General features: G+C 45.7%; 2 protein-coding genes across 6 annotated transcripts in view; both read left to right on the forward strand.

The window, feature by feature from the left end:
• The window catches only part of LOC135115439 (titin-like), a 48146-nt gene extending 38371 nt beyond the window's left edge, over nucleotides 1-9775 (forward strand). For both annotated transcript variants that reach the window (XM_064032235.1, XM_064032236.1), the window contains 5 exons: nucleotides 237-365; nucleotides 1014-1095; nucleotides 1397-1551; nucleotides 4680-7226; nucleotides 7445-9775. In XM_064032235.1, the coding sequence (XP_063888305.1) occupies nucleotides 237-365; nucleotides 1014-1095; nucleotides 1397-1551; nucleotides 4680-7226; nucleotides 7445-7675 (3144 nt within the window). In that variant the 3' untranslated portion in view covers nucleotides 7676-9775. The remainder of the gene's footprint in view (nucleotides 1-236; nucleotides 366-1013; nucleotides 1096-1396; nucleotides 1552-4679; nucleotides 7227-7444) is intronic.
• Nucleotides 9776-13428: 3653 nt separating this feature from the next.
• LOC135115441 (calponin homology domain-containing protein DDB_G0272472-like) lies at nucleotides 13429-25848 on the forward strand. Of its 4 annotated transcripts, none has more exons than XM_064032237.1 (17): nucleotides 13429-13561; nucleotides 14327-14392; nucleotides 14709-14909; nucleotides 15524-15785; nucleotides 16446-16520; nucleotides 17246-17541; nucleotides 20016-20223; nucleotides 20365-20442; nucleotides 20726-20827; nucleotides 20946-21074; nucleotides 21203-21298; nucleotides 21519-21597; nucleotides 21724-21834; nucleotides 22009-22151; nucleotides 22519-22983; nucleotides 23285-23487; nucleotides 23794-25848. In XM_064032237.1, the coding sequence occupies exons 2-17, from the start codon at nucleotides 14328-14330 to the stop codon at nucleotides 23951-23953; spliced, it is 2673 nt and encodes an 890-aa protein (XP_063888307.1). In that variant the 5' UTR covers nucleotides 13429-13561; nucleotide 14327; the 3' UTR covers nucleotides 23954-25848. The 4 variants fall into 4 exon arrangements, with proteins under 4 accessions (XP_063888307.1, XP_063888309.1, XP_063888310.1 ...); XM_064032239.1 differs by having other exon boundaries at nucleotides 20019-20223; XM_064032238.1 differs by lacking the exon at nucleotides 13429-13561 and adding an exon at nucleotides 13650-13823.
• Nucleotides 25849-26353: the final 505 nt, after the last annotated feature.

Consider the following 26353-nt stretch of genomic DNA (forward strand, 5'->3'; position numbering starts at 1 on the left):
CGGACTCAGTAATCAAGTTGTTAGTGCTAGGACATTAGGGAGCTTTAAGAGAAGATTAGGTTTATGGATGACAGGTGGAAATAGGTGAATACATTTAATACAGGGACTTCCACGTGTAAGTCTGGTCTCTTCTTGCAGCTTCCCTAATTTCTCATGTTATGTTCATCACACCATCTACAGGAGAAACACGCCCTTCAAATATCTCCCTCTCACTCTCTCCTTCTCCCCCCGTGCAGTCTGTAGTGTGCGGGCTGGTGGTGGGCGTGCTGGCGTGGCGCGGGCGTGCCTTGAAGAGAGGACAGGTGGTGCTGGTGGCGACCCTCAGTGTTCTTGTGGCTAATGTGGCAAATCTGGTCATTCTACAGGTGTGTGTGTGTGTGTGTGTGTGTGTGTGTGTGTGTGGTATATTAAAAGATGTGACATTTTTTCCGTTCTCAGTATTCCCTCTCTCTCTCTCTCTCTCTCTCTCTCTCTCTCTCTCTCTCTCTCTCTCTCTCTCTCTCTCTCTCTCTCTCTCTCTCTCTGAAACTTTTCCTTCCTCTCTTTTCCCAATCTCCTCTCTCTCTTTATCTTTTTATAAGCCTCTTTATTAACTTTTCACCATTTCTCCTCTCTCTCTCTCTCTCTCTCTCTCTCTCTCTCTCTCTCTCTCTCTCTCTCTCTCTCTCTCTCTCTCTCTCTCTCTCTCTCTCTCTCTCTCTCTCTCTCTCTCTCTCTTCCCTTGTCTTTCGTTTTTTTCTTTCATCTTTCCTTACGGTCTAGTTTCCCTTCTTCATCCTTTATCCCTTCTCTCCTAACCACCTTTCTATCCCTCTCCTCACCTCCTTCATCCCTCCTCCTCCTCCCTTTCACCTCCAATTCTTTACATACCTCCTCCCTTCACCCTTCTTAACTAACTCCTCCCTTCCCTCCATCTATAGCTTATCTCCCCATCTCCTCCTCCTTTTCCTCCTCCTCTTCCTCCTGCTGCCGATGTAACTCTCTCTCCTCTCCTCCCCCCGTGGCTCCATCAGGTCGGGGAGAAAAGCGTATTCCTGACGGAGGATGACAGGAGAACCATCGTGAGGGAGAACCAGGAGAACCAGTTAAGGATAGGTACGTGTTGGGGATGCGAGGAGTCCTGCAGGTCCTTTGTTTGTTGATTGGTTCATTTCAGTTGTTGTTATTTTGTGTTTTTATCGTCAGATGTTTTTTGTTTTTTGTTTCCAACTTTTTTTTTCTACCCCTTCTTGCAATGGAATGAATGTATTCTGAGTATGTACTTTTTTTTTTTAGTTGTGTTCGTCTAAACCTGCGCTGCATCAATAATTACTTGGCTTATACTTCGTTTATTGTTTGCTTTACACTTGACTTGTTACTGACTTGCGTTTCACTTAACTCTGCCCTCCTGCCGCAGCGCTGTGGCTGACGACGGTGGTGTCAGCGGTGGGCATCGGTGTCAGCTTCCTGGGGGCGCAGTACCTGTTCTGCGCCGTGGTGCGGGGGCCCAGGGTGAAGGGACGGATGCCGGTCACCAGGTCCTTGTCTGACGAGGACCTACAGAGGCCCCAGGTACTGCAAATGACCAGGTTCCAGACCAGTAGCCTGCGGAACGGCGGGGGTGCCTGCGGAGCCACCGGCGGGAGGCGCCGCTTCTGGTGGTGGTGGCGGTGGTAGTGGTGGTGGCAGCGCTGTGGCTGTGCATGGCTTAACTGGTGGTGGGAGCGGTGGTAGTAGTGGTAGTAATAGAAGTCGTGGTAATGGTAAGGGCAGCAGCAGCAGCAGCAGCAGCAGCGGCGGCGGCGGCGGCGGCGGCGGCGGCGGTGGCGGCGGCGACGGAGACGGCGACGGGAACAAGACCAAGGCGCCCTCCACGCCGGGCACGCCGGAGTCTGAGGTTCCTTACTTTCTGCGGAACCACAAGTCAGCGTGGCAGTTCATCCTGCCCGAGGTGGTGGCCGAGGAGACGCTGCCTGACGTGGCCTCCCGCTGCTCCTCCCTCTCCCGGAGCTCCAGGTCAACCTTCCAGCCCTACAGGCCAGTCAACATGGAGCCCTACAGCCCCAGGACGCCGCATCAGCCGCAGCTCAGAGTGCCTAAGGCGCCTTCCTCCTCCCGCCCATCCTCCCGCCCTTCCTCCCGCCCTTCCTCAAGACTCAGTTCCAGCTGCAACACGTCCCTCTACTCCGTGCACGAGAGCTGCAGAGGCGAGAGCCCGGCGCGGCGAGGCAAGGTGGTGCGGCCCAACGTCCCGCCGCCCCCGCCGCCCGCCAGTGACACCCTGCGCTCGCATCCCGTCGGTGGGTGGGAGTCCTGCGCGGTGATCCAGTATCCTGTGCAGGGCGGCGGAGGGTTCGTCATAGATTTAGAGTAGCTCTGGGTTGAAACGGGAATTTGTCTTATTTTTTAGGATTTCTTTTTTGAGTAAGAGGTGTTAGCGGTCGTGACACAAATATTTAGACTGAGAGAAGGAATGACAGACTGGATGACAAGGAACACAATTTCTTAGGAGTTTTAAAAGACTCTAGTTAACATTCTTATCCCCCAACCTCCCCCCCACCCACCCCACCCTCCCTTTCCCCACCATGCCCTTCCACAGCACCTCCCCCTGTGCCTCTGCTGCCCCAACTCCCCGTACTGCCTCCCGCCCCTTCCCCCTTGCCCCCCCAGTGCACGCAGAAGGACTAAGATACCAAAGGATGTAAATAGTGATAAAGAAGAATAGAAAGAAATTTGTGGGAGTTTTATATTAAGATTTATACTGCTTAATGAGAGAGAGAGAGAGAGAGAGAGAGAGAGAGAGAGAGAGAGAGAGAGAGAGAGAGAGAGAGTTAACGGGTCATTCGCTCGGGTAGAGAAGAATGAGCCTCTGTGCAAATGAGAGAATAAAACAAACAAGCAAACAAGCAAAATACAAACGTGCCTTTATGAGTAAGATGTAAATAAACAAGATAGAAACTAAATTCGGTGCTGATGATAAACAAACAGACAAACAAACAAACAAACACGCCTTCAGAGAGAGAGAGAGAGAGAGAGAGAGAGAATACAAATAAGCTCAAGTGTGATATATTTTAACGTATATTTAGGAAGAAGAAGAAGAAAACAACAACACAGTCTTGAATATGTAAATAAGTCCTGTTTTTCTCTTTCTTTTTAACACTGATGTATGTCGAGTAGAGATTTAAGCAAACAAGGAAGGGAGAAAGGAGGAGAAAACAATAGCAGATAAGATGCAATAAAAGAAAGAAACAAAAGACAGGCGATGTGTGTGCTATTTCATCCCACCTACTTGAAAGCGAGTACGTGTTTGTGCGCAAATAAACAAAACAAAAACAAGACGAAACAAAAACTCAAAACAGTCAACAAAACTTAAACTACAGGAAACAAACAAGCAAACAAACAAACAAATAAATAAATAAAAGCACAAAAGCGAAGCAAACGCATGACCAATGATTTGTTATCCACTTAAATTAAAATATGCATGATTATTTTAGTGTTCACGCCTCTTGTTGGTCTGTATGCATGCCATGTCTACCTATCTATCTGTCTGTCTGTCTGTCTGTCTGTCTATACACTCCAACAGACAGACATATTTGCACCTGCCCATTCTACCTGTGCCTGGGAAGATATCTGTCTAATTGAGCCAAGGTGAGTGAGTTACCTGTCCTTGTTAATTAAAGTTTGTGTTAATGATGTGTTATTTAGTGTTGCTTTGGTGCATGTGTTGAAGTGTGTTGGTTTGTGTGTGTTTTGTGTTGTGTGTGTGTGTGTGTGTGTGTGTGTGTGTGTGTGTGTGTGTGTGTGTGTGTGTGTTTTGCCTTTCTCTCTTGTCTATTCTTCGAGCATATATTGTAAGTATGTTTGCGTTTTCTCTCTCTCTCTCTCTCTCTCTCTCTCTCTCTCTCTCTCTCTCTCTCTCTCTCTCTCTCTCTCGCCCTTGAAAATTTTATGCTCCTTCGTCGCAGTGTTGTCTTGTTGGAGAGGATGTGTCACTTCCCTTCTTTGTTTCAGCTCTCCTTCTCTCTCTATCTCTATCTCTCCCTCCCTCCCTCGCCCTCGCCCTCCCTCTCTCCCTAATAACTCCTAATATACTGTACATAATTACTTCTGCCCGTCATTATCAAGATTATCGTATGTGGTAGTAGTAGTAGTAGTAGTTGTTGTTGTTGTTGTTGTTGTTGTTGTTGTTGATTTTCCATCTTAATCTTTGTTCGATTTGCATTTTTCTTTTATTTGGTTCATTTGGATGCCAGATTTTTCATGATCCCTGTCACGTCTGCGCTCTGCTTCTCATGTATCTGCTTGTCTATCATTTTTTCTTTTTTCCTCTCTTTGTCTGTCTGTTCGTCCGTCTGTCTGTCTGTGTCTAATTGCTGTTTAATTTCGTAAGTTAGTGTTTACTGTTATCTGTCGGTGCCTTCCTGTGTCCCGTGGCGCTGTGAGACTGTTCTCTCCTCAGCCAGTCTCATCGTTGCCTCTGCACTGATGAATGATGTGTGAATGTATGCATAGGCGTCTGTTTATCTTTGTTTCTGTGTGCATACCTCCTACTCCTGTACAGGCCTGTCTGTCTGTCTCTTTCTGTCTATATACATGTTGTGTCTGTTCATCTGTGTCTGACTGTCATGCTGAAGCAAGTGTGGTGTGTGTGTGTGTGTGTTTAGACGTGTGCACGTGCTGACTTGTGGATGTCGCCGCAGGAGCCGCAGGACTCCACGCCGTCGCTGGAGGACGTGGTGGCGCTGCCTGACCCCGCCCGCTCCTCCGCCTGGGTGTACAACCCTGATGAGGACAAGGGCCCCGTCCCTCTGGGTCCTCCGGGGCTGGACCTGCTGTGGGACTGTCCCGACGGTCCCCGCAGGCTTCCTGCCGCCCGCCACGCCTCCTTCGCCACCGCCAGGTTTGCCCGAGTGCACCAGCGGCCACAGAGGGCGCAGAGCTTCGTGGTGAGGAGGGACTTGCTGCTGAGCGCCTCAGAGGGCCGCCCCGCCATGGCCCCCGCCCCCGTCAGGTGCCCCGAGCTACCAGGGACGCGCACCTGCCCGCGCTATGCCAAGCCTAACGTGCGTCGCATCTACAGGTCCAACTCTGTAACCGACAAGACACTGCTGGGGGAGGCCGCCGCCGCCGCGGCCGAAGCGGGAGCTGCCCTCAGCCGCAGGTTCCATGCAGGCTCCCTGGACGACCTGGACGCGGGGCCCATCATCGAGGTGGGCATGGCGAGGGAGGTGAGTCGCTCCGAGCACACGCTAGCCACCTGCAGGACCTCCTTCTGCCACGCGCCCTCCACCGCTGACGAGGACGAGGAAGAGGACGAGGTGGAAGAGACCACTGTGCCTGTCATCCACCGCTCCGCCTCCAGCGTGAAGGACCACCAGCTGGAGGGCAAGGCTGTCCTCTCCTCCTTTAACCCCGTCAGCTGCCCCGCCCCGACCCGCCTCACCAAACAGAAGGGCCCCGCCCCACTCCCTCCCACCAAACCCAAACCACCCCCGCCCCCCGCCGCTCAGCCTCAGGGTGACCAAGGGCCCTCAGGTCCCACCAAGCCGCCGGACGAAGGAATCGAGTTCAGCGATGAAGAGAAGGAGGCGGAGGCGACGTGCCGCGTGGCAGAGAGCGGCGCGCCGCGGGAAGGACGTGCCCCTCCGCCTGCCGTAGAAGAGAACAATGGCAGCAGCAGCAGCAGCAGCCGCAAGCGCCCCGCCCCGCAGCCCCGCACCTCCCTCCCTACAACCTCGCTGTCTTGCGAAGTTGAGGGAGAGACAGCCTCGGAAGTATCTCGTGAACCTCCGCCGCCGCCGCCACCGCCGCCGTCATTGACCAAGAAGGCTGAGCCTCCCAAAATCCCTCGCCCTGAGATAGTTAAGCCACCACGCCCTTCCGTTGCCGACAAAAACCTCCGTGCTGGTGGCGTGGGTGGCGGCCGTCCCGCCCCCGCACGGTGTCGCGGCGTGGGGGAGGAGGCGGCCACCTTGCGGCGCCTGGAGGAGGTACTGACGGGCATCCTGGACCGCGGCACCGCGCCGCCGCTCCGAGCCACGCGGTCTGAGGAGAATCTGATGGAAAGCTTGAGGGTGGCGGAACAGGAGGCAAGGACGCCTAAGGGCATCCTGAAGAATGGTCCTGCCAAGCCTAGCCGCTACGAGCAGGAGCACCGCGAGGCCCTGCAGGACTCCCGCGCCTTGCTGGAGCAGCTGCCGCGCGGCGAGCTGCAGCGCCACAAAATCGTGCTGCGAGTGCCCTCCTTTAGAACGGCGGGCTGCCAGACGGAGGCCTCCAGACCCCTGCGGCGTCGCGCTTCCTGCGCCCAGACAGGATTCAGTACCGCGCCTAGGCTGAGGGACGCGGCGGCTGCCACCACCGCCACCCCTGCGCCCCCCATCACATCCTCCTCTTCCTCCTCCTCCCGCTCCTCCCTGACGGATCGCTCCAGGAAGAAGTCCTCTTCGGTCCTCGAGTCCTCGTCCTCGTCGTCAGGATACTCGAGCCCCGAGGTGAGCAGCAAAGCCGCTTCACCCTCCCACTCCGGGCCGCCCTCGCCCGCCTCCTCCTCAGTGGGCGTGAGCGACGAGGAGGAGAGGCGGCGGAGGCGCTCGGCGGACACCAACGTGACGGTGATCGAGGTGAACAAGAGTGCCGGCGACCCGCCGCCGCGGCGCCCCGCGCTATGGCAAGGCCTGGACACTGTGCCCCCTCCGCGGCCCCCCAAACCCTTCCGGCTGCGACCGCTGTCTGACGCGGGCACGCTCCTGGGCAGCCCCGGCGGCCTGCTGGTGCCCGTGCCGCGGCGCGCGTCGCAGCTGTACGAGGACGTGTTCGGGCTGGCGGCGCTCACAGAGAACGTGATGCTGCTGACGGAGGCCATCAACCCCGTGCTGGTGCACACCCGGGGTAGTGACGCCCCTGGGGCACCGCCCCCCGCCCTCCAGGAGTCCCCCGCCGCGCCGAGAGTGGTGGACGTGATTCCTAAAGCCGTGAACTCCAAGCTGTGGGACGGACGCACCATCTACGCGCCGCGGCCCCGCCCCGCACTCCGCACCCACAGCCTGTCCCTGCCCCGCCCCGCGCCGCATCCACGCCCGCCCCCGCCGCGGCTCATCAGGAGAGTGGCCGAGCACGCCCACGACGAGAGGGACGAGAAGGAGGAGGAGCGGGTTGGCGTGACGCCAGAGTCCACCGCGGCGTACCTTGCCTCGCTGGAGCTGCTGGCCTCCCACTACCGCCACCAGGCACTTGCCAACGCCAAGGTGAGTCCCGCAGTCCCCACTGCTGCCGCCGCCGCCGCACCGCGAGGCTCACAGGCTGCTGGGAGTTGTCTGTCAGGCCAGTGAGTCAGGCTCAGTGTGAGTAATGGAAGCCGGAAGCTGAAAGGTCTGCCAAGCATCGTGTGTGTGTGTGTGTGTGTGTGTGTGTGTGTCTCGGCAGAGGTATCAAAGCATTAATTTGTCCTTGTTTTCTTTTACAGCAATTACAACTACAACAGCGACTTCTCCTGCAGCAACAGAGACAACAACAACAACAACAGCAGCAGCAGGCCACTCAAGATGCAACACAGACTGAATTTTTCGAGGAGGAAGAAGAGGAAGAGGAGAAAGAGGAGGAGGATGTGAAGGGGAAGAAGAAGACGTCTCCTCCTGCACGGGTCCTCTCAGAGCCTTACCTGGCGTCACCTGTGAAGGAGGACAGTGAATGCTAGTGCTGAGGAGGAAGAGGCGGAGGAGGAGAAGGAGAAAGGAGTAGGATAGTAAATTCTCACTAAACCAAACTAAACCAAATCAAATTAAACCAAAAAAAAAAAAAAGCATTTAAAGTATATATATTAAATAATTTACTCCACAAACATTATATCCTGAAATATCGAACTTTTTTTTTCTGAAGAACCAAAACGTACCCAAGAACTGAATATTTTCCTTTATGGTTCGAGTTTTTCTTTGTATTAAACCTTTCCATGAAGGGAAGTTGATAGAAGGAAAACAAGAAAGTAGAAGGAAAAGTTTACACTGAACGTTCCTGCTTGGAAAACGAGAATCAAATTATATATATACTTTTTTTTTCTTAGGAATGAAGAAATATTCCTAAAGTTTATCTTCCAAGCGAGGGTGTGAAAAGTGCCTTAGAAAATAACGAAGGAAAATAAAGGAAGTGTTAACAATAAAAAAAAAAAAAAAATAGTGACGATTAAAATATATGAAAAACTTAATCAAAATTGAAAGTGCCTTTTTTCTAATCAAATATAGGAAAATAAGAAAAAAAGGTGTCTTAGAAGGAAGTGAACATAGAAAGAATAGTGTTATCAAAAATATATATGTACAGAAATGATCAGCAAGAATGAAAATATAAACTGAATAAAAAAAAAAGCGTCTTAGCAAAAAAAAAAGTTAAGTAAGAAGAAAACAAGACACATGTAGAGCGGTAATGAGCAGCTGCGCAAAAGAAATTATCGTACATTTTGACCACCATCACATACGAGGCAATAATGAACAAAATAATGAAGGAAAGAGTAATGGAAACAGGCGAGAGCAAATCAATGGAACAAAAGAAAAAGATGGAAAAGATAGCAAAATGGGAAATAATGAAGGAAACATCAATCTAAGGTAATGAAAGAAGAAAATAGACCAAAAATAAGTAAATGAAAAAATAAGAGTGAAAACAGTACTACACTAATTACCTGTGTACATGTAGACCTTGTTGTTAGTTAAGGTGACGTGTGTGTGCGTGTGTGTGTGTGTGTGTGTGTGTGTGTGTGTGTGTGTGTGTGTGTGTGTAGCCTCGCATGAATATATGTAATGTATGCACTGATATGTATTGATAGAGAGAGGAGTGAGATGTATGTATGTATGTATGTATATATATATATATGTGTGTGTGTGTGTGTGTGTGTGTGTGTGTGTGTGTGTGTGTGTGTGTGTGTGAAGAATGTTACGATAGGGAAGAAGACAGAAAAGGAGGAAGACGAGGAGAAAAGGAGAAATTTGAAATACGAAAAGGGAAAAAAGAGAAGAGAATAGAGAAAAAAACAAGATGAAAAGTAAACACAGATGATCACCTCGTACAGAAAAAGAAAACTAGCAAACAAACAAAAAACAAGAGCAACAAAAACGCAAACAAACAAACAAACAAACAAACAATACGAGTGCTGATACAAATGAAGAAAGAAGAAAGAAAACGAGGAACGCACAAGGAAAGCATGAAAAAAGAAGACGAAAGAAGAAAAAGAACAATCAAAACAAGAAAAATACGAAAAAAAAGACTGATTAAGAAAAAAAAAAGGAAAACACAAGTAAAAAAAAAAAACAAGAATGAAGAAAAGAAGAAATAAACACAAGGAAAATAATAAAAGAATATGATTTATGAATTAAAAGGAAGGAAAGCGCACTGACTTCCCCCTCCCCCCCCCGCTACCTTCGCAAAGCTAGGATACCAAAGTAAAGGAAGAATAAAAAAATAAATAAATGATAAAACAGTAGCATAAATAAAATAGATTAAGTGTACAAGGGGAACTATTTATCAAGAGGAAAGAGTATTGTGTGTGTGTGTGTGTGTGTGTGTGTGTGTGACGAAGATTTTACAAATATTGATTCATTCGAGGGTATATATTGAGCGCCACAGTTAAGAAGGTCACGTCAGGTCAGGTCAGGAAAGGTCAGATTACGTTAGGTTAGGTCAGGTTAGGTCAGGTGTGAAGTTAATGCATGTGACCTTTCATAGATTTGCACCTTTACTGGAGAAATGCTCAAAATCTCTCTCTCTCTCTCTCTCTCTCTCTCTCTCTCTCTCTCTCTCTCTCTCTCTCTCTCTCTAACGAAATGCGTATGTATATAACTACTAGTCTATAATTCCTTTATATATGATTAATGTATTGGTTGTATAGTTGTGGTTGATCATTGATGTATTTTAACGTATACATATCAACACATTTAAGTATTATTATAAGTAAGGTGTAAACTATTGTAGTGTATAAGTATTGGGTTGGGGGAGGGAGGGATCTGAAAACACGAGTGAGGTTTTTGAAGCATGTTTCGAATCAATAGTGAACAGAAAACGGGAGCTAGAGGAGGGAGGAGGAGCAGGAGCAGGAAGAGGAAGAGGAGGGTAGATGGACAAGGGAATGTTTTATTTAGTCCTGGGAAACAGATTTTTATTTTATTTGTTTATTAAAAGTAGGTTAAGTAGATTGTATGTTTGTATAAATGGATGAATGGTCTGTTGGAATGAGTCATAACGTGTGTGTGTACGAGTATGTGTGTGTGTGTATGTGTGTGTGTGTGTGTGTGTTAATTGTACGTTGTATATAATGTATGTATAATTCACACTTTTAATTAACTACTAACATAAACATTTTGAATAACTAAATGGTGTGTGTGTTTTTTTAATTATCATCTCCTTGTTATGATTATTTTATTTATTTATTTATTTATTTTATTTATTATTTATTTATTTATTTATTTTTTTTTTTTTATTTCTTTAATTTTTGCCCTACGTAGAATATCAAGAGGAATGCACTTTACTTTTCCCTCCAGTATATTGATTTTGTAGTTGTATTTGTTCATGAGTGGGTAAGTACGTGGTTTCCTTGTATACAGTAGTAGTAGTAGTAGTAGTAGTCCACAACAATCACCTAAGAGGCTTAACCACCGTAACTACCCAAACTACCTAAATAGCTATAAAAGTACTCACTAACTACTCTAAACATAACCACACATGACTCATTAGATTTTCATCCTTTTTTTCTTCTTCTCACGCGGAACAAAAGATGGAATCATGAAAGGTAAGTAAAGGAAAGGAGAAAAAGAAAAGAAACACTACTCTAACTTAATTAACTTAAAAGAAAGAAAGAAAAAAAAAAACGCTCCCAAGCTTTCTCATCTACACTATGTTAATGAAGACTGAGGCATCTCTATTACCAAACAACATTAAGATTAACCCTTTCATTGCTAATTGCTACATCTTTCCCTTATCACTAACCACTCCGAGACATCTTTACTCGTTCTACAACTACCTCCAATCATCAAACTGACTACATATCGCAAAATATCTTCTTTTTAATCCCCTTCCTTCTTGTAGATGCTAATAAAGATTTCATACATTACTCCTAGTGTTGTTAACTGTCATACCGCAGTGAAAGAGTGAAAAACTATAGTGGTGATTCAGAATAAGAGTGCAATATGCTTGGGGACTGAACATGTAGACTTGCTGAACTGAAGTACCATCCTTGCTGGAGTAGGTTCATCAAAGGTACAAACTCCCACTGAACCTCACTCGTCGAGGAACCTGGTGAGAAGCGTGCCTGTCTGCCTGCCCACCACCACACTCGCCTACTGATCATGTGACTGCCTTCAAAGTACAGTGTTCCTCCACCCCCTTGATCTCCCAGCAGCCAGGATATCAACCCCTCAATCTCCCCACACTTCACCCCGAGTCAGGGAATCCTCCATGGGTGCAGGAAGTCCTTTCCCTCACTTGTACTGACGCTGTGATATAGTAGGTGGCCCGGGGAAGTCCTGGGTCGTGGTGTTTTCCTGTAGTGTAATCTGAGCGATTTTTGGGAGAGCCCTGAGTGAGTTGTGCTTCCCCTCAGCCCAAAGCAGACAATTGTTATGCTTTTATTTATTTATTTTAATAGTTTTCAGTTTTCAGCTTGCATACAATGAGTGTAGTGCTGCTGCCATGCCGTTTGCTTGTGGATTAAATTTTACTTTCTATTTTGCAACACACAGTCTCCCCTTATTCTCACTTGCTTTTAAAAACCTCCAGGAGTCTTTGGAGAACAGAACCAAACTTTTCAAGAAGGGGTAAGAAAATAAATAAAAACAGATTTTGGGAGTCTAGGACTTACAACATTGCTGCTCATTAACCGAAAACATTTTCAATCCGTGAGTCTGACGCACGGTGTTCAGTCAGCCTGGTGGTGCTGCAGAGGACCAGCCATCAACTGTTTGCCAGGAACCTGCAAAACAAAAGAAATTAATCAAACACACTCACAATATAACGTACATATAATTCTTAAAATGCCACAAGCTCTAATAAATCAAGAATACTCTCACTATGATTTACAGCACTTTTTTTTTTTCTGAATAACCCTCAAAGACCTATGAAAACTTTGAAACTATGTACAAAATTATGAACCTTTCTTCCTTCTTTTACTTGTTTTTTCTTTCTTGTTAGATGCTCGAAGGTACAACGTATATGTGAATTCCTGGACATTAGGTAACAAAGACAAGATATGTTTTATGTCCTGTACTTTTATCACTTGTCTTCTAGAAATACGGTTTGTTGAAAGAGTAGTAAGAAGTCAGTAATCAACATCAAGAATGCAAAGTTACACTGAATTGTTTCTAAGGAAAGAAATCAGTAAAGTACTGGAAGGCTGGGTGATGGCACTCAACTTGCACCTGCAACTCCTCCTCGTGTTGAGCTCTGGGTAATGTGATACATGTGACACAATGATCAATCAAATTAGCAAGTTGTTATGTACTATTGGTCCTCACAATACAAACAGTTTATTCGATTTGGTCAGATATTAAAGCTGTGAAAAAAAAAAAATCCCTTCTTATCAACTTTACCTAGAGGTTTAATTTCCACACTTTTTACCTCCGTCAAACCCGTGCTGCCCTGCGCACCACAGTGTTCCAGATGTGGCTGTTGCTGGGCTTTTATTAATCATTCAACTTTTGATTCACATGGTCTTGTTACTTTCTCCATAGTCATAAGTTTCTCTTCATCACTTGATTGATAAATTACAAAAATAATGAAATGAATATAAATTTATACCCTTATATGCTTGTTACACACACACACACACACACACACACACACACATCTGGACTATACAGTGCAGTTTTGGGCACCATACAATAGAAAAGACAACAGATTCCTCAGACAGCGTGCGTGGAGAAGGATAACTAAAGGATGCAAGGGCTGAGGGGATTACCATATGCAACTCAACCCTGCATTCACTGGACATGATAAAAATATTTAAATGGATATAAGGAATGAACAAAAGGGATATGAGTGACATACTCATAGTAAACATTCAGGACAGACCTCGAGGTAATGGACACAGATAAGCTAGATAAGTTTAGGTTTAGGAAAGAGATTGTTAAAGCAGGAACTGAAAGGAAATGTTATTCTCATTTAGGTGATGGAAAAAAAGAAAGGAAGATTTATATGTTCATCTGCACTGATATGACCTATGGCTAATAATTTGATAAAGGTCAATATTGTTTGTTTGAAAAGAAACTGAATGGCTTTTATAAGTGATGGTATCTCACAAGTAAATAGAAGAGTGAAGTATAGTACGGTACTGAAAACGCCCTTCTGGCAATATTTTTTTTATCTTGAATGGAATATTACTTTTAGGAAATAATAATGATCAAAAATATTTATGAAAGAATAAAATTAAGTAAAAACATAATAAGATGCAATGATAAGGACAATATAAATAATGTCAAACAGTCCCCGAGGCAAGACACGCCACGCCGTCTCAGTCACACCGCCGGTCAGGACGTGGTACAGCAGAGCAGAATCTTTTTGATACCACAGTCATCTAACCCTCCACGCTGAACTACAGGCGACGCCACGAGTATGTATATGGCAGCGGGGTCGTGGGCGTGTGGGTGAGGGCGTGAATGGTGTGTGGGTGCAGTGTGCGAGGTGTGGCGGACAGGGGTGTTATCGACGCCTGCCGCTGCCTGGCGCCGCCCGGCCATTGTGTGCCGCCACCCCACCACTGGGACGCCTGGTGCTGCCTCTGGGGCTGCTCAGCTCACTCATGGCCGGGCTTGTATTTTGTGAACACCACGTGCATCATCCACCTAAATAGGAATTTTACCACAAATGTGAAGGTGAATTCCCTGCGAGGCGCTTCACGCCTACTCGAGAATTATATTATTATTACTATTTTTTTTTTTTTTTTATTATTATTGTGTGCTTTCATGTTATGAATTTCTGTGATAACTGGTTCTCGAGTGAATTAGTTGATCTTATCAATATATATATATATATATATATATATATATATATATATATATATATATATATATATATATATATATATATATATATTTATATATATATATATATATATATATATATATATATATATATATATATATATATATATATATATATATATATATATATATTTATTTATTTATTTATTTATTTATTTATTTATTATTATTATTATTTATGAAAGGACTAGTACAGCAGAAATGCGTAACTGGCAACTCAAACCGGCAGGCCGCGGGCCAAGCAAGCCAGGGACCGCAATTCTCCACGAGTGCCGCGGCACTCTTACCCTCCATGAGTATTGCAGCAGCATGTTTTTTTTTTTTTGTGTTGACAGGATGCCGAGTCATTACGACAAAAGGGAGTATGACAGTCGTGACGGCGGCGGCAGCGGCCGATACAGGTGAGTCCTGGCAGTAGCTGCCTGCTGCTGTGTTACTCTCTCTCTCTCTCTCTCTCTCTCTCTCTCTCTCTCTCTCTCTCTCTCTCTCTCTCTCTCTCTCTCTCTCTCTCTCTCTCTCTCTCTCTCTCTCTCTCTATACAGTCCAGTCCTATATTTTTGCCTATCTCCATTTTATCATTCTCTCTCTCTCTCTCTCTCTCTCTCTCTCTCTCTCTCTCTCTCTCTCTCTCTCTCTCTCTCTCTCTCTCTCTCTCTCTCTCTCTCTCTCTCTCTCTCTCTCTCTCATGGATGCACCACAACCTTCATTCTCCTGCAGGGGCCGTGGCAGAGGCCGTGGCAACTATGCATGGGGTAGCAGAGTGGGCAACAGCAGCAGCAGTGGCGGTGGCAGGGGATATAACCGAGGGGGGACAGGGGGAGGTGGTGGAAGCAGCGGTGGCAGCAGGTACAGAGGAGGGGGAGGGCATGGGGTAGCCTCCAGCAGTTACCGAGAGACCACTGCCAGCTACCATGACAGGTTAGTGCTATGATGATGAGTTGTAATGTGTGCAGGCCTCATTTGGATCCCTGGGGCCTTCATTAAGTTAGATTTTGTTATGTCATACTACTCCTGTTGACACATTTCTCTATGTAACTCACCAAGTTCAAGTTGTAATTCACTTGGCCCCTTAGATTGGTGTCACATCTCAGTAGTTTCCACTCCTTGTTCATGTGTGTGTGAAAAATATAAATGTGGATTTAAAGGTAGTTATGTTTTTTGTATATTGTATCGCAAAATATTATACAATAAGAGAAGTGCATGACCAGTATCACCTCCAGTGCACACAGCCTGCTGGCACTAGTGTGCAGTGTTGCCACCACCATGGTGACCTGTAAAACCTGATGAGAGAAAAATTATTGATCTGAATCAAACATTCATTAAGTTTGTATTTAATGTGTTTTCAGTATACTTTAGGTAAATTTGAGAGATTTTCATTTATAAATTTGAATTTTGCATTCCAAACTTTGAGATTTAGTAGATGTTTTAAAATTAATATGAATCAGGTGTTGTGTTGATGTTTCTGGTGACATTCTCTCTTTAATGATGTACATTCTGTATTTGAAAACACTGAAGTGTGTGTTTGTGTGCAGGTACAGCGACTCCCGGCGGACTGGTGGCCACATAGTGAATCCCTGGGATGCCGGCATGGGCCCTCGGGAGGTGGGTGGCGGGGGCGGCTATGGGGCCCACGCCTCAGCCTTCGGGGCCACTGGCATGGGCATGGGGAGCAGCGGGGGAGGTGGGGGTGGGGCAGGCACCTCCCAGCTGATTGGCTCCCTCAATCAGCTGAGTCAGATGGGCAACGACAAGTCCAAGCTGGCACTGAATATTCTCAACGCAGTCCTCTCATCAGTAAGCTGGTGTCATGTTTATTTCCATGTGGATCTAATGTTTTCTTTTTACTATTATTTTGTTTAATTTAGTGCCTTTTCTTGGCATTGGAGTGCTTGTTTCTTATATAAAACTTGAAGGGTCAGTGTGGAAATCCATACCTTGATCCTGGTGACAGACCACCACCCATTAAAGCTGTAAGGCCAAGGAGACAAGAGATGCAGTGGTGATGATGCCTCAGTAGTAAACAGTCTGCCACTGTTCAATATTGTGCAAGAAGAAGAAGAGGGTAAAGGAACTTTACCACTGAAGAAATTGATCAGCTCTATGATATTAGGAAACTGAAGTAGCTAGCTTGTTAGTGTTTCTGAAATGGATTTTTGGGAGTACAGGAATGTTAGAGCTCAGTCTGAGATCAGTGGTTTTGAAATCATTAATATTTATGGGTAGAATGAACTTGTGTCAGTAACACCACAAATTTAGGCATTTAGGCAGCTGCACTTTCTGGAATGCTGTTACCCATGCAGGTGTGACGCCGTGCAGTGATATGCTATTCTCTTGACAGCATCATTCTTATTGTTTATGGTAAAATGGTTGTGATATCCCCTGTAACACTTAAGGTTCAGGCTTATACTTGTAGCCTTCTTCCTTTCTGAGCCATTGACTGCCTTCCCCCTGCAGGACTCTGCCATGGGTGAGGGCCGGGACGTGTGGGAGCACGGACCACCCCCGAGGAAGATGAGGCGCATGGAGTGGGTGAGTAGCCTGGAGGCTGGAGAGTTAGGGGACCTATGAGGACAGGGAGACTTCTGTAGGAAAGTGCTTGAATGTGTTGAGCTCCTAAATTTATCTCATTTTGATCATCTCAGAGACTGGCTGTCCTTGATACTCAATTTATATATGGATCTAAGGGAACTAATGATTTCAGTTGTATGTTTGTACAGCAGAATTGTACCCCAAGCCTGTGAATGTTCATCATTGGTCTGGGAGGAGGAGGAGAAAGTGGGAGGAGAAGGAGGGACGAGGAAGGAAGAGGGAGGAGTGATGAGGCTGCCCTGTGGTTTGCTCAGGGGGAGGAGTGAGAGCAGGAGGAGGAGGAGGAGAAGTGGAAGGAGAAGGATGATCAAGATGGAGGAATTATGACTCCCTGAGAGGAGAGAGTGAGGAGCTACAGCAGGTAGTGATGGGTCATGAGTGACCTCATACCTGTCATTTTGCCTTCAGCACTGACTACCGTCCTCATGAAACTAATGTTTTATGCTCAGGTCTACTGGAATGTCAGTGACTCATTATGTTTAATTCCCTGAAAGAAATTATCACAGTATGTTGATCCCATATAATGATTGGCACCCTGAGTGTGTGAGGCAGCGCTATGGGCCGTGAGTGCCTCGCTGGGGCAGCCACCGGCTGGGGGAGCCCACCCTTGAAGGAGCTCTGCTCAGAGTGGGCGGGGGAGACTGAGCGGTGAGTGTCTTCCACAGGACGAGCTGCGTCCGCCCCCCGCCCGCAGGTACCCCCCTCGCTACAGCCCCCGGCGTACCTGGGACCGCCGGGGCGGCCCCTCATACCCTCGAGGGGACCACCACGGCGGCAGCACTGACAACCAGGCCCGCAGGGTGGCCAAGGCCCGGCGGGGCAAGCCCTGGCATGATACCAGGAGTGGTAAGGGCCCTGGGCGGGAGGGCCGGGCCAAGGAGGAGCAGGACCTGTCGGACGACCTGGAAAGAGAGAGCACCGCCGCCGCCGCTGGCACCAGTGCGGCCCAGGGCCCCCAGAGGTAAGCGCCAGGGAGGGCTGCTGCTGCTCCCGGCCCGCATTTACTTTTCAGTGTAGTGTGGCCGAGGTGCGAGTTACCTGGCCGGGTAGGGCCATGAGGACTCAGAGTCCTGCCGCCACGCACCAAATCTCTGGCCTGCAAGATGTCCTTTTCCCTTCATTTTTGACTAGAGAGCTTGCCAGGAGAGGAGCTATGTGAGGGAGCAACACTGTTTATTTCAGTCCTCATCATCATTCTTTCTGTTCTGTGATGCCTCCACTCCTTTTGACTTTCAGTCCTAAAGTTGCTTCATTTTTTCCCCCCCTTCATTCATGTGACCTGGCTGTGGTGGCGATGGTGGTTGTGAGTGTACCCTGCTGTGGTGCTTTGGTGGGCATGAGTGGCCCAGTGCCCCAGGTGCCACACTGACCCTGGCTCACAGTAAGGTGGTGGCTCCTCTTCCCTCAAGAGACCCAGGTGCCTGGGGGAGGAGAAGTGCCCTCTGTGCTAGCTGTGCTGTCATTGCACACTTGTGTGTAGTCTTTTGGTGAGATAACACAAGTGTTTCACTATCTTATATGAAGGAAAGAAAATGGGCTGAATTTGTTAAAAAAAAAAAAGCCCCAAAGTTGCCAATCTGTGATAAAGAAAAGTCTTTGAAGGCATTCAGTTTTGGAGATGACTTGACACACCTGTTCTATTACATAATGCTATCAGTGAAGCAGCCACCAGGTGCCACCCCGGGCAGGGCCACCCCATAGAGGGAAGTGGTGTGTGCCTGCTGCAGACACTAGTGTCCCAGTCCTGTAGTCACCTTGGTCCAGGTTTAGGCTAGGCGGCAGCACTGAGGAAGACACCTTCTGGTGTTGAGGCTGCCAAGAGGGAGTTAGGTGAGCACACCAGTGTCATCCCCACATGAAGTGTACTTGTAATGTCAGGGGTTGTGAGTCCTTGATATTTATTTTATGTCATGAGCTGTGCCTTTGTGCTATTGTATGTGTAAGTTACTGATGAAACTGTTTTGATTTTAAACTCAGTTCAGTGTCATGCCTGTAAAATGTGCACCAACAGTTCTTGCTTTACATGTTGGTGTCTCCTGGTATGTCGGTTATGTACAAGTAAGGCAAGGACACCTGCCCAGATGTGATGATAAATAATTTGATGTGAAGAATACATGAGATCAAAGTTATGGTGCTGAACCATTTATGTGGGTTTCAGAAAACCTGAATTACCAGAAATCTGGTTGTTTTCAGTCTTTGCAGTAGTTCATTGTTTGAGAACTTTCCTTTGATGTGACATAGCTGCCACACAGCAGTTAGTTAGTGCACGCTATCTGCTGTGTACCCTTGTCCCTCTTTAATTTTGTCATATTGCTCCAGCATTTATAATGTTAATGCCATGCCCAAAAGGCCAAGAGGAGGACAACTTCCTCAGTAATAACCTAAAAGGAAACATGTGTTCATAATAATAATGAAAATAGAGTAAGTAGGAATCTGGGTCACCACTGGTCCCACTTGGTGGGTGTGTGATTCAGTACTCTTTAAGGGAATATGAAATTTTTGTGGCAGAATCAATACCAGCAAGCTTGGTTAGTGTCTTTATTACTGAGAGCACTGGATCTGCCTGTTTCACAATTTAACAGATAAAATTTTTACTACAAAACCAACACCTTTCAACAAGGAGTTGTCAAGAACTTCACGTGAAAATAGGAAATTCCTTGAATCATGACATCAGAAGTGATCATCTCAAAACCTTTCTTTCCATGTGTAGAGAGACATTGTGCATCTGGTGTGTGGGTATGTTCTCTGCCCATGCCTTTCTTGCTCCAAAACTACACTCTTTGTTTGAGCTGCATTGTCCTGGACAATTTTCTGGAAAACAATGAATGTGGCATTGCTGTGTACAAATTACTTGCCATCTTTAAAACCTGAATGTGTACCTGTATTTTGAAGATAAGCTGCTCATGACAGTGAAAGGTAAATATGCTACATTAGCTCATCAGTGGCTGGCATCATATGAATGTAAAGCAAGAACTGTTAGGAACGTGTGTGTGTGTGTGTGTGCAAATGTGAGTGTGTGCACATCTTGTGTGTAGGAGACTTAAGCAGCAGAGAAAGGGTTATATATTGTGTTGGGTATCCTTGAATTACTATAAGTTAGAGACAAACACCACAATCACTTTCACTTCATGATGGCGTGTGATGCAGGAGACACCAACAGGTGGGTGCCAAGTATTTTGTTTAGTGCCCCTGGGGCCCCAGAGACTTGTAAGTGCCACCAGCGAATTTAAATAAACAAATACCTGTTAACATCGTCCCTATAAAATTCAGTTAAAGTTCATGTCATGCTAAGATTATTTTGATCTACTCCAAAATGTGCATAATGGCTGTTGATCCCACTCATCTCACCTCTGTTCCTATCTCACCAATTCCCATTGCCATAACTGTCTGCTCCCACCATTTCCTTGATCATGGTTGAGTGTTTCTATTGCCCAGCAGTGAGGAAACTAAAATGGAGGAAGAGGAGGGCAAGGAGGAAACTGAAGCATCCTGCAGTGCAGTAAAGGTGGAGGTGAAGTCTGAGCAGGAGGAGGAGAAGGAGGGCAAGGAGGGAGAGGAAGTAGCAGGATCATCAACAGGAAAGACTGAAGACAAATCAGAAGAGAAGAAGGAGAAAGAAGCAGAGATGATGAAGCAGAATGAGGTTTGTTCTTTGTTATTTTGTAATTTACTTTATTTTTTCTGCCATCGCAGTTTGTACTTGCTAGTTCTTCTAACTTACAAGCTTTTGTCATGTCTGTACAGAGGTCATTTACTCACTCAGTCTCTCCCTTCCTGTGCACAGTCTGGGGAGATCACATGGCTGCCGCGGGAGGCTCTGCAGTGTCACATGTGTGGCCTCTCCAAGTTCCCTGACATAAAGGTAAGTCTGGAGGCAGAGGTAGGGTTGTGATAGGAAAAGGGATGCCATCAGAGGAGTGGTAGGGGAGGGTGATGGGGGTGATGATGGTGACAGAGATAGGGATGGGTGACAAGGTGCAAGAACTTTGAAATGTGTATGAAGTAAGTGGTAAGGGGACTGTAAAAGCATTGGTGAATATGAGCAGAGTCAGAAGAAACCACTTACTGGATTAATTTGGATCCCAGATGGAGAGCAACATACATGTCTTGCAAAGTTTATAAAAAGATGTTTGTTCTGTTTGCAGTCTTACATGAGGCATCTGGAGAGCAGGCGCCATGAGACACTCAAGTATTCCTTCCATGCCAAGGGTGCTGCCATTCTTCACTTCCTGAGGGCTAACTCCAAGGTAGTGTGTGTGTGTGTGTGTGTGTGTGTTGTTGCTTGTGAATATTTGTTACTGATTATGTACCAGCAGAATTGTAGCCTTCTATTTTCCTGACACATCTCCCTCTCTCCCTGAACAGTTGGCATCTCAGAGGAAGATGCTGAAGAGTCTGCGGCGTGGCATCAAGGGTCCCATCATGAGGTGCCGCAAGTGTCAGTGTGAGGTGTTTGGCTACATCCGGGAACATTCCAAGACAGTAGAGCACATTGTGAGTGTTGGCTGCTGCTGCCACATCCAATAATTTCAAGCTGTCAGTCTGTTAGTCACTGAACTCGTTACTTTGCATGTGCCCTCTGATTTAAGGGTCATTTAATTAGCATCCCTTTACCCACACAGGCCTTGAGGAACTACTTGCGAGTGGTTTGCTGCAACACCACTTTCTTCAACCGTGCAGACCTGGAGGAGCATCGGCTTTCCCTCATCCATCTCAAGGTTAGGCCTGTTAATGGTGCCCACTGTTTTGTATTAATAATTTGTTTTTAAGTTGTCTTACTTTTATACTGATGATTTAACCATTCCACGCCATGACCTGACCCAAACGACCTGTGAAAATCTCATGCATAATTACTTTAAACTTGCTGTGCCCTCCCTCTCAGCACACTTGACCTGACAGTTCAGGTTGGACTAAGCTAACCATCACTCTTACTCTCAGAATCAACTGGAGGAGGAGCAACGAAGGCAGAAGATGGAAGCTGAGAATGAGGTGGACGATATTGGAGTGGAGGAGAGTGGTGAGTGAACCTCTTCATGGCTGTGAAGTGAGAAGAGCTTGTTATAGGAAATTTAGGTATGGTAATAGTAATGAAATCCTTTATAGTCATTTTCCTCCATTCATATTACCATTCATGTGTCTTCAGAGGAAGGAATGCTGTTTGCTGACACCATCAAGCACATGAAGCAGAAGACACAGCATGCTGAAGTGACCAGCCCAGAGAACCTTATGCCATATGACCCAGCCATACCCCAAGGTGAGGAACTACTGGGGGGGAAGCAGGACAAATAGTGTAATGCATGCATACTCACCCAAGATCTGTTATGGTGGAGTTCTTTGCAACTTTGATTCTTAAGATTACATAACATTAATAACACAAGATCTGGTGTAGTCTTGATTAATCCATTACTCCTTTTCTCCCCACCATCAGGCCTCAACTTCATCTGGAAGCGGTCCCACTACAGATGCAAGGCGTGTCCCCAGGTCCGCCTCACCTCAGCTGCTGACACTGAGGAACATTTCAAGTCCCTAGACCACTACAACAACCTTATGGCTCACCTCAAGGCTGTAGAGGTGAGACAGGGAAGAGAGTCAAGTGTAGGAGGAATGAATGGGATTGAGAGCAAGGATAGGGTAGTATGGAAGGAAAGAGAATGAGTTTAGCAATGCAGGGTGTGAAGCAGACAGTGAAGTGGAAAAATAAAAGTTGAAGGTATTGGAGGCAGAAAAGGATATTAAATTAGAATGAGGGTACAAATGGCAAGAGATGTTATGAGAGAGATGTGAAGGCAAACGAAAGTAAATAGTGGCAGGGAAGGTGGGAATAAGAAAAAATCATAGAAGGCGGGTAAATATCAACATGAGATTGTAGCACGTGATCAAAAATGAAATGCAATCAAAGAAGAAATGTACAAACCACAATTTTTTCCTCATACTACAGGAGGAGAAGGAGAAGAAGCGTTTGGAGGAAGAGGAGGAAGCAAGGAAGGCAGAAGTGGAGCGCAAGAAGAAGGAGGAGGCAGAGGCAAAGGCTGCAGAGGAAGCAGAAGGGGAAGGAGAAGACAAGGAGAAGGTATCTGGTGAACAAGACACTGGTAACCAGGAGACACAGCGGGACGAGAATGAAGACAGCAAGAAGAATGGAGACGTAGAAGGGGAAGATGTGGAAGATGAGGGAGAGGAAGAGGAAGCAACGACAGCAACACGGACAGCAGAAGAAGAGGAAGAAGAGGAGGAGGAGGAGGAAGAGACTAGTTTTAACTTTGAGGAAGACATGCACAACATGGAGACTGTGGACGAGGCGTGTGATGACGGGGAGATGGAGGGAGGGCTGGAGGGGAGCCTGCTGGAGGAGGAGGAAGGAAAGGAGCTGGCTGGTGGCAGTGCTGAGGTTGATGAACTTCTTGTGAGTTTCTTTCTTTGGTCATGTTCTGTATTTTTAGCTGTTAATGCAGACTTGTCTTCCCTCAAATGTATGATGGCATTCAAGAAAAATCAGAGAGAAAAGTCTAGAAGTAGGCAACATTTTGTGTAGCCCTTTAATTGTATGCTACAGCAAATAGTGTTAAAATTGTATTATTTGTTATACTTAAGGGATTTAGGTAATATAATTTTTTTTTATTTTCGAATGGGATACCACCAGCATGATTTAAGGCATTTTGCACAGTAATTTGTACTAGTGAGTTACTGATTTCTCTCCCCACCAGGATATTTCCTGCTTAGATGAAGTAGGAGAGGAGTTGGACGAGTTCAATAAAGAGCAGGGACTTGAGACAGTGAAGTGTGAGAAAGGAAAGGGGAAGGAAGAGGAGAAAGAAAAGACAAAGGTAGAGGAAGAGAAATCCAAACCAAAAGAAAGTGAAAAGGCAAAGGAGACAGCAGCCAAGGAGGAAGAGGAGCCTGAGGAGAGGTGAGTATATGCTTAGTGATTTGTAGATAACATGGAGTACAGGGTTTGAGGGCGCCACACTCCCCGACTGACTGGAAGAATATTGCTTCCATAATCTGTGTGTATTGAAAGGTGATTAAGAAGGGACACTGAGGGAACTGTACTCTGTATCTTTAATTCTGCAGTGAGAACAGGCATGACATCCTTTCTCAACATTTAAGAGGACATTGGTTTCCATGTGGTAGATGATCAAACACAAGTAGCATAGCAGAGTATTAAGGTATTGTGGGTATGTAGGCAGCCAATATATTTTTATTCTCATTTCAGCACCAAGAAAGAATCCGGCAAGAGGGAGAGGGAGGAAGACGAGGAGCCAGCAGCAGTAACAGTGGCGGTGGAAGGGCGGGGTCGTGGTGGCCGGGGCTCAGGCACACCGCGGGGGAGGCGGGGCAGAGGCAGGGGAAGAGCTCGCTCTGCAAGGAACTAGAGACTAAAATTGTTGCATTACATTGACCAGGGCATTTTCTGTATTATTTTCTTGTGTCCATATTAGCATGCATTTCCTTAGTTCCATTGATGGTTGTTTACAACCATTTAAGTTACCTGCAGGAATGTCACACTGATAATGGCTAGAATGACAGGCTGTACCTGACTCACAGTTTGACCCAGAAATGCTTGAATACCTTGTTAACACCAGTCATGTATGCACAATTGTGTGTTTCCCACTGCCAGTGGATGTTCAGTCCTGTGTCCCCCACCACCACCACCACCACCACATCCATCATCCCCACATCATCAAGGTCTAGCATTATCTGCTTCATTGTGGCACATCCCATCATGGATCCATGTGTGGAAACCCAATGTTTCTGCCTCTTTTAGTACATTGCCTTGTTTGGAATACCACTAAGGCCTTCCTACTAGCTGGTGGGAAAGAAGATTTATATGTATAGGTAAAAATTCTTCAGTGCATTCCACATGCTACTGGATGGAAATTTTTGTGTTAGGTGTTAATATTGCACTGAGTCTGCTCAAATATGGTCATATTCCTAATCGGCCTGTGTGTATTTGGCTTGTTGGGAAAAAGCGAAAGACCATGCATTTTATTACCTTGATGTCTGCAGGAGTGTTGAACAGGAATACTTTCTTTTACAATGACTGATTCTACAGAATGTCAAGTGCTGTTATTCTTCCCTGAAGGGTATAGTGGCTTTTAAATGTTGAGATGGTGTTTCATTTAGTTTTTTTGAATATGAAGAAATTCTATTATGGACAGTCAGGTTAACTAAATGTTGACTAAGTATTGTATAAAGTGAAGCAAAAACAGACAGGATAATGAGACAACTTCCAACAAAACTAAAATGAGGCATTAAGAAGTTGACAAGCCTTTGTGTTGCTATTGATGACCAGTGGTAAAGGAGACGTGAACGAGTTTCTGTTAGCATGTGTAGAAATTATGAGCTTTAATCAGATACAAGTTTTATGGAGTACTCAAGTGAAATAGGATTGAAATATGCTGACATTCATGTTAAGGTCAATATTAGCTCTAGTATAGAAGATAATGTGTTTGGTGTTCCTCTGTAGATCTTGTTTATTGAAGGCTGTGGTGAAGGTCTCAGCAGAGCTTTCTTAGGAACACAGATTTCAATTTGAGAGTTGATGGCTGTCACAAATCACTTCATTGGTATCCTGTAGAGAAGCCAAGATCTGGATATTGCTCTGTCATTGGCAGGGAGTCACTTTTGTTGTCAAAGCATGCCAACACACACACACACACACACACACACACACACACACACACACACACACACACACACAGTGGTCTCTCTATGGCACCACCAGCTTATATTCCCATTGTATCTTGAAGCTGCATGCCTTATACATACATAATATTCAGGTTATTTTTATCACTGTATAATGGCAGTTTCACTATTAAGATATTCATTCTATATTTAGACAAGTTGATGTATTCTTGTATAGTCTAAGCCTTGCAAAAAGTTATGATTTGTGTGTGCGTTACTTCGAGGAAAGATAACTTACATTTCGTCTCTCGGAGTTAAGAGTAATGCTCAGAGTATGTATATTGGTTTGTACTAGGTGTTCATTTCCATCTCAGTTACTGTTAAGAAGGGTTCTCAAGGTATCCCTTATGACCCATTCCAGTCCCTACTTGGCTCAGAGCCGCCTTGAATGAAACCCTTAGTGGAATTTTGTCCCTTGCCTGGGTGCCAAGTATTGTCTCCCAACCCGAACCTTGTCATTTCTCCTGTCTCAAAATTTGTAAAACCCAACTTTATTTAGGACTTTTGCATTTTTCTTAGTTATTAAGGCATAGCTATAAATCTTTGGTGGTTCAAGTAAAGCATTAAAAATTGATACCACTTACCTGTTTGTTATGTTGAATACTTCCACCCAATTGACCTGGCAGCAGCTGTATAGGATGTGAAATCATGTCAGCATTATATTACACACCAGTGTAGTTTGCACTTTTGCTTGAAGTCCTACAGCTTGGACCTCGGATGTGCTTAATGTGCTCCTAGACTAAAAGCATACTCTGCATTGTAAGAGGCCACTAAAAAGGGTGGAACAAGTGGATTGCACATTTCCTTGCATCTTTTTTTTTTTTCAAAAACTTTTAGTCCTTGTTATTTATTATATATTTATTTTATGTATTTATTTTTTCATTTTTTTTTGTGTGCGGTCTGACCTGTTCTCTTGTTTCTCTCAAATAACATTAATTTCCCTTGTATTTCAACTTTTCCAAAAACTGGAATTTCTTGGTTTAAATTTGAATGTTGTCAAAAAGGGAGTTCACCAATAATTTGATCATGTTCTAATTAGTCTTTATAATTTATCCACTTGTCTCCCTTCTCTGGTCCTTATCTCTTCC

The sequence above is a fragment of the Scylla paramamosain genome, chromosome 29 (genome assembly GCF_035594125.1).
Source record: "Scylla paramamosain isolate STU-SP2022 chromosome 29, ASM3559412v1, whole genome shotgun sequence".
Lineage (NCBI taxonomy): Eukaryota > Metazoa > Arthropoda > Malacostraca > Decapoda > Portunidae > Scylla > Scylla paramamosain.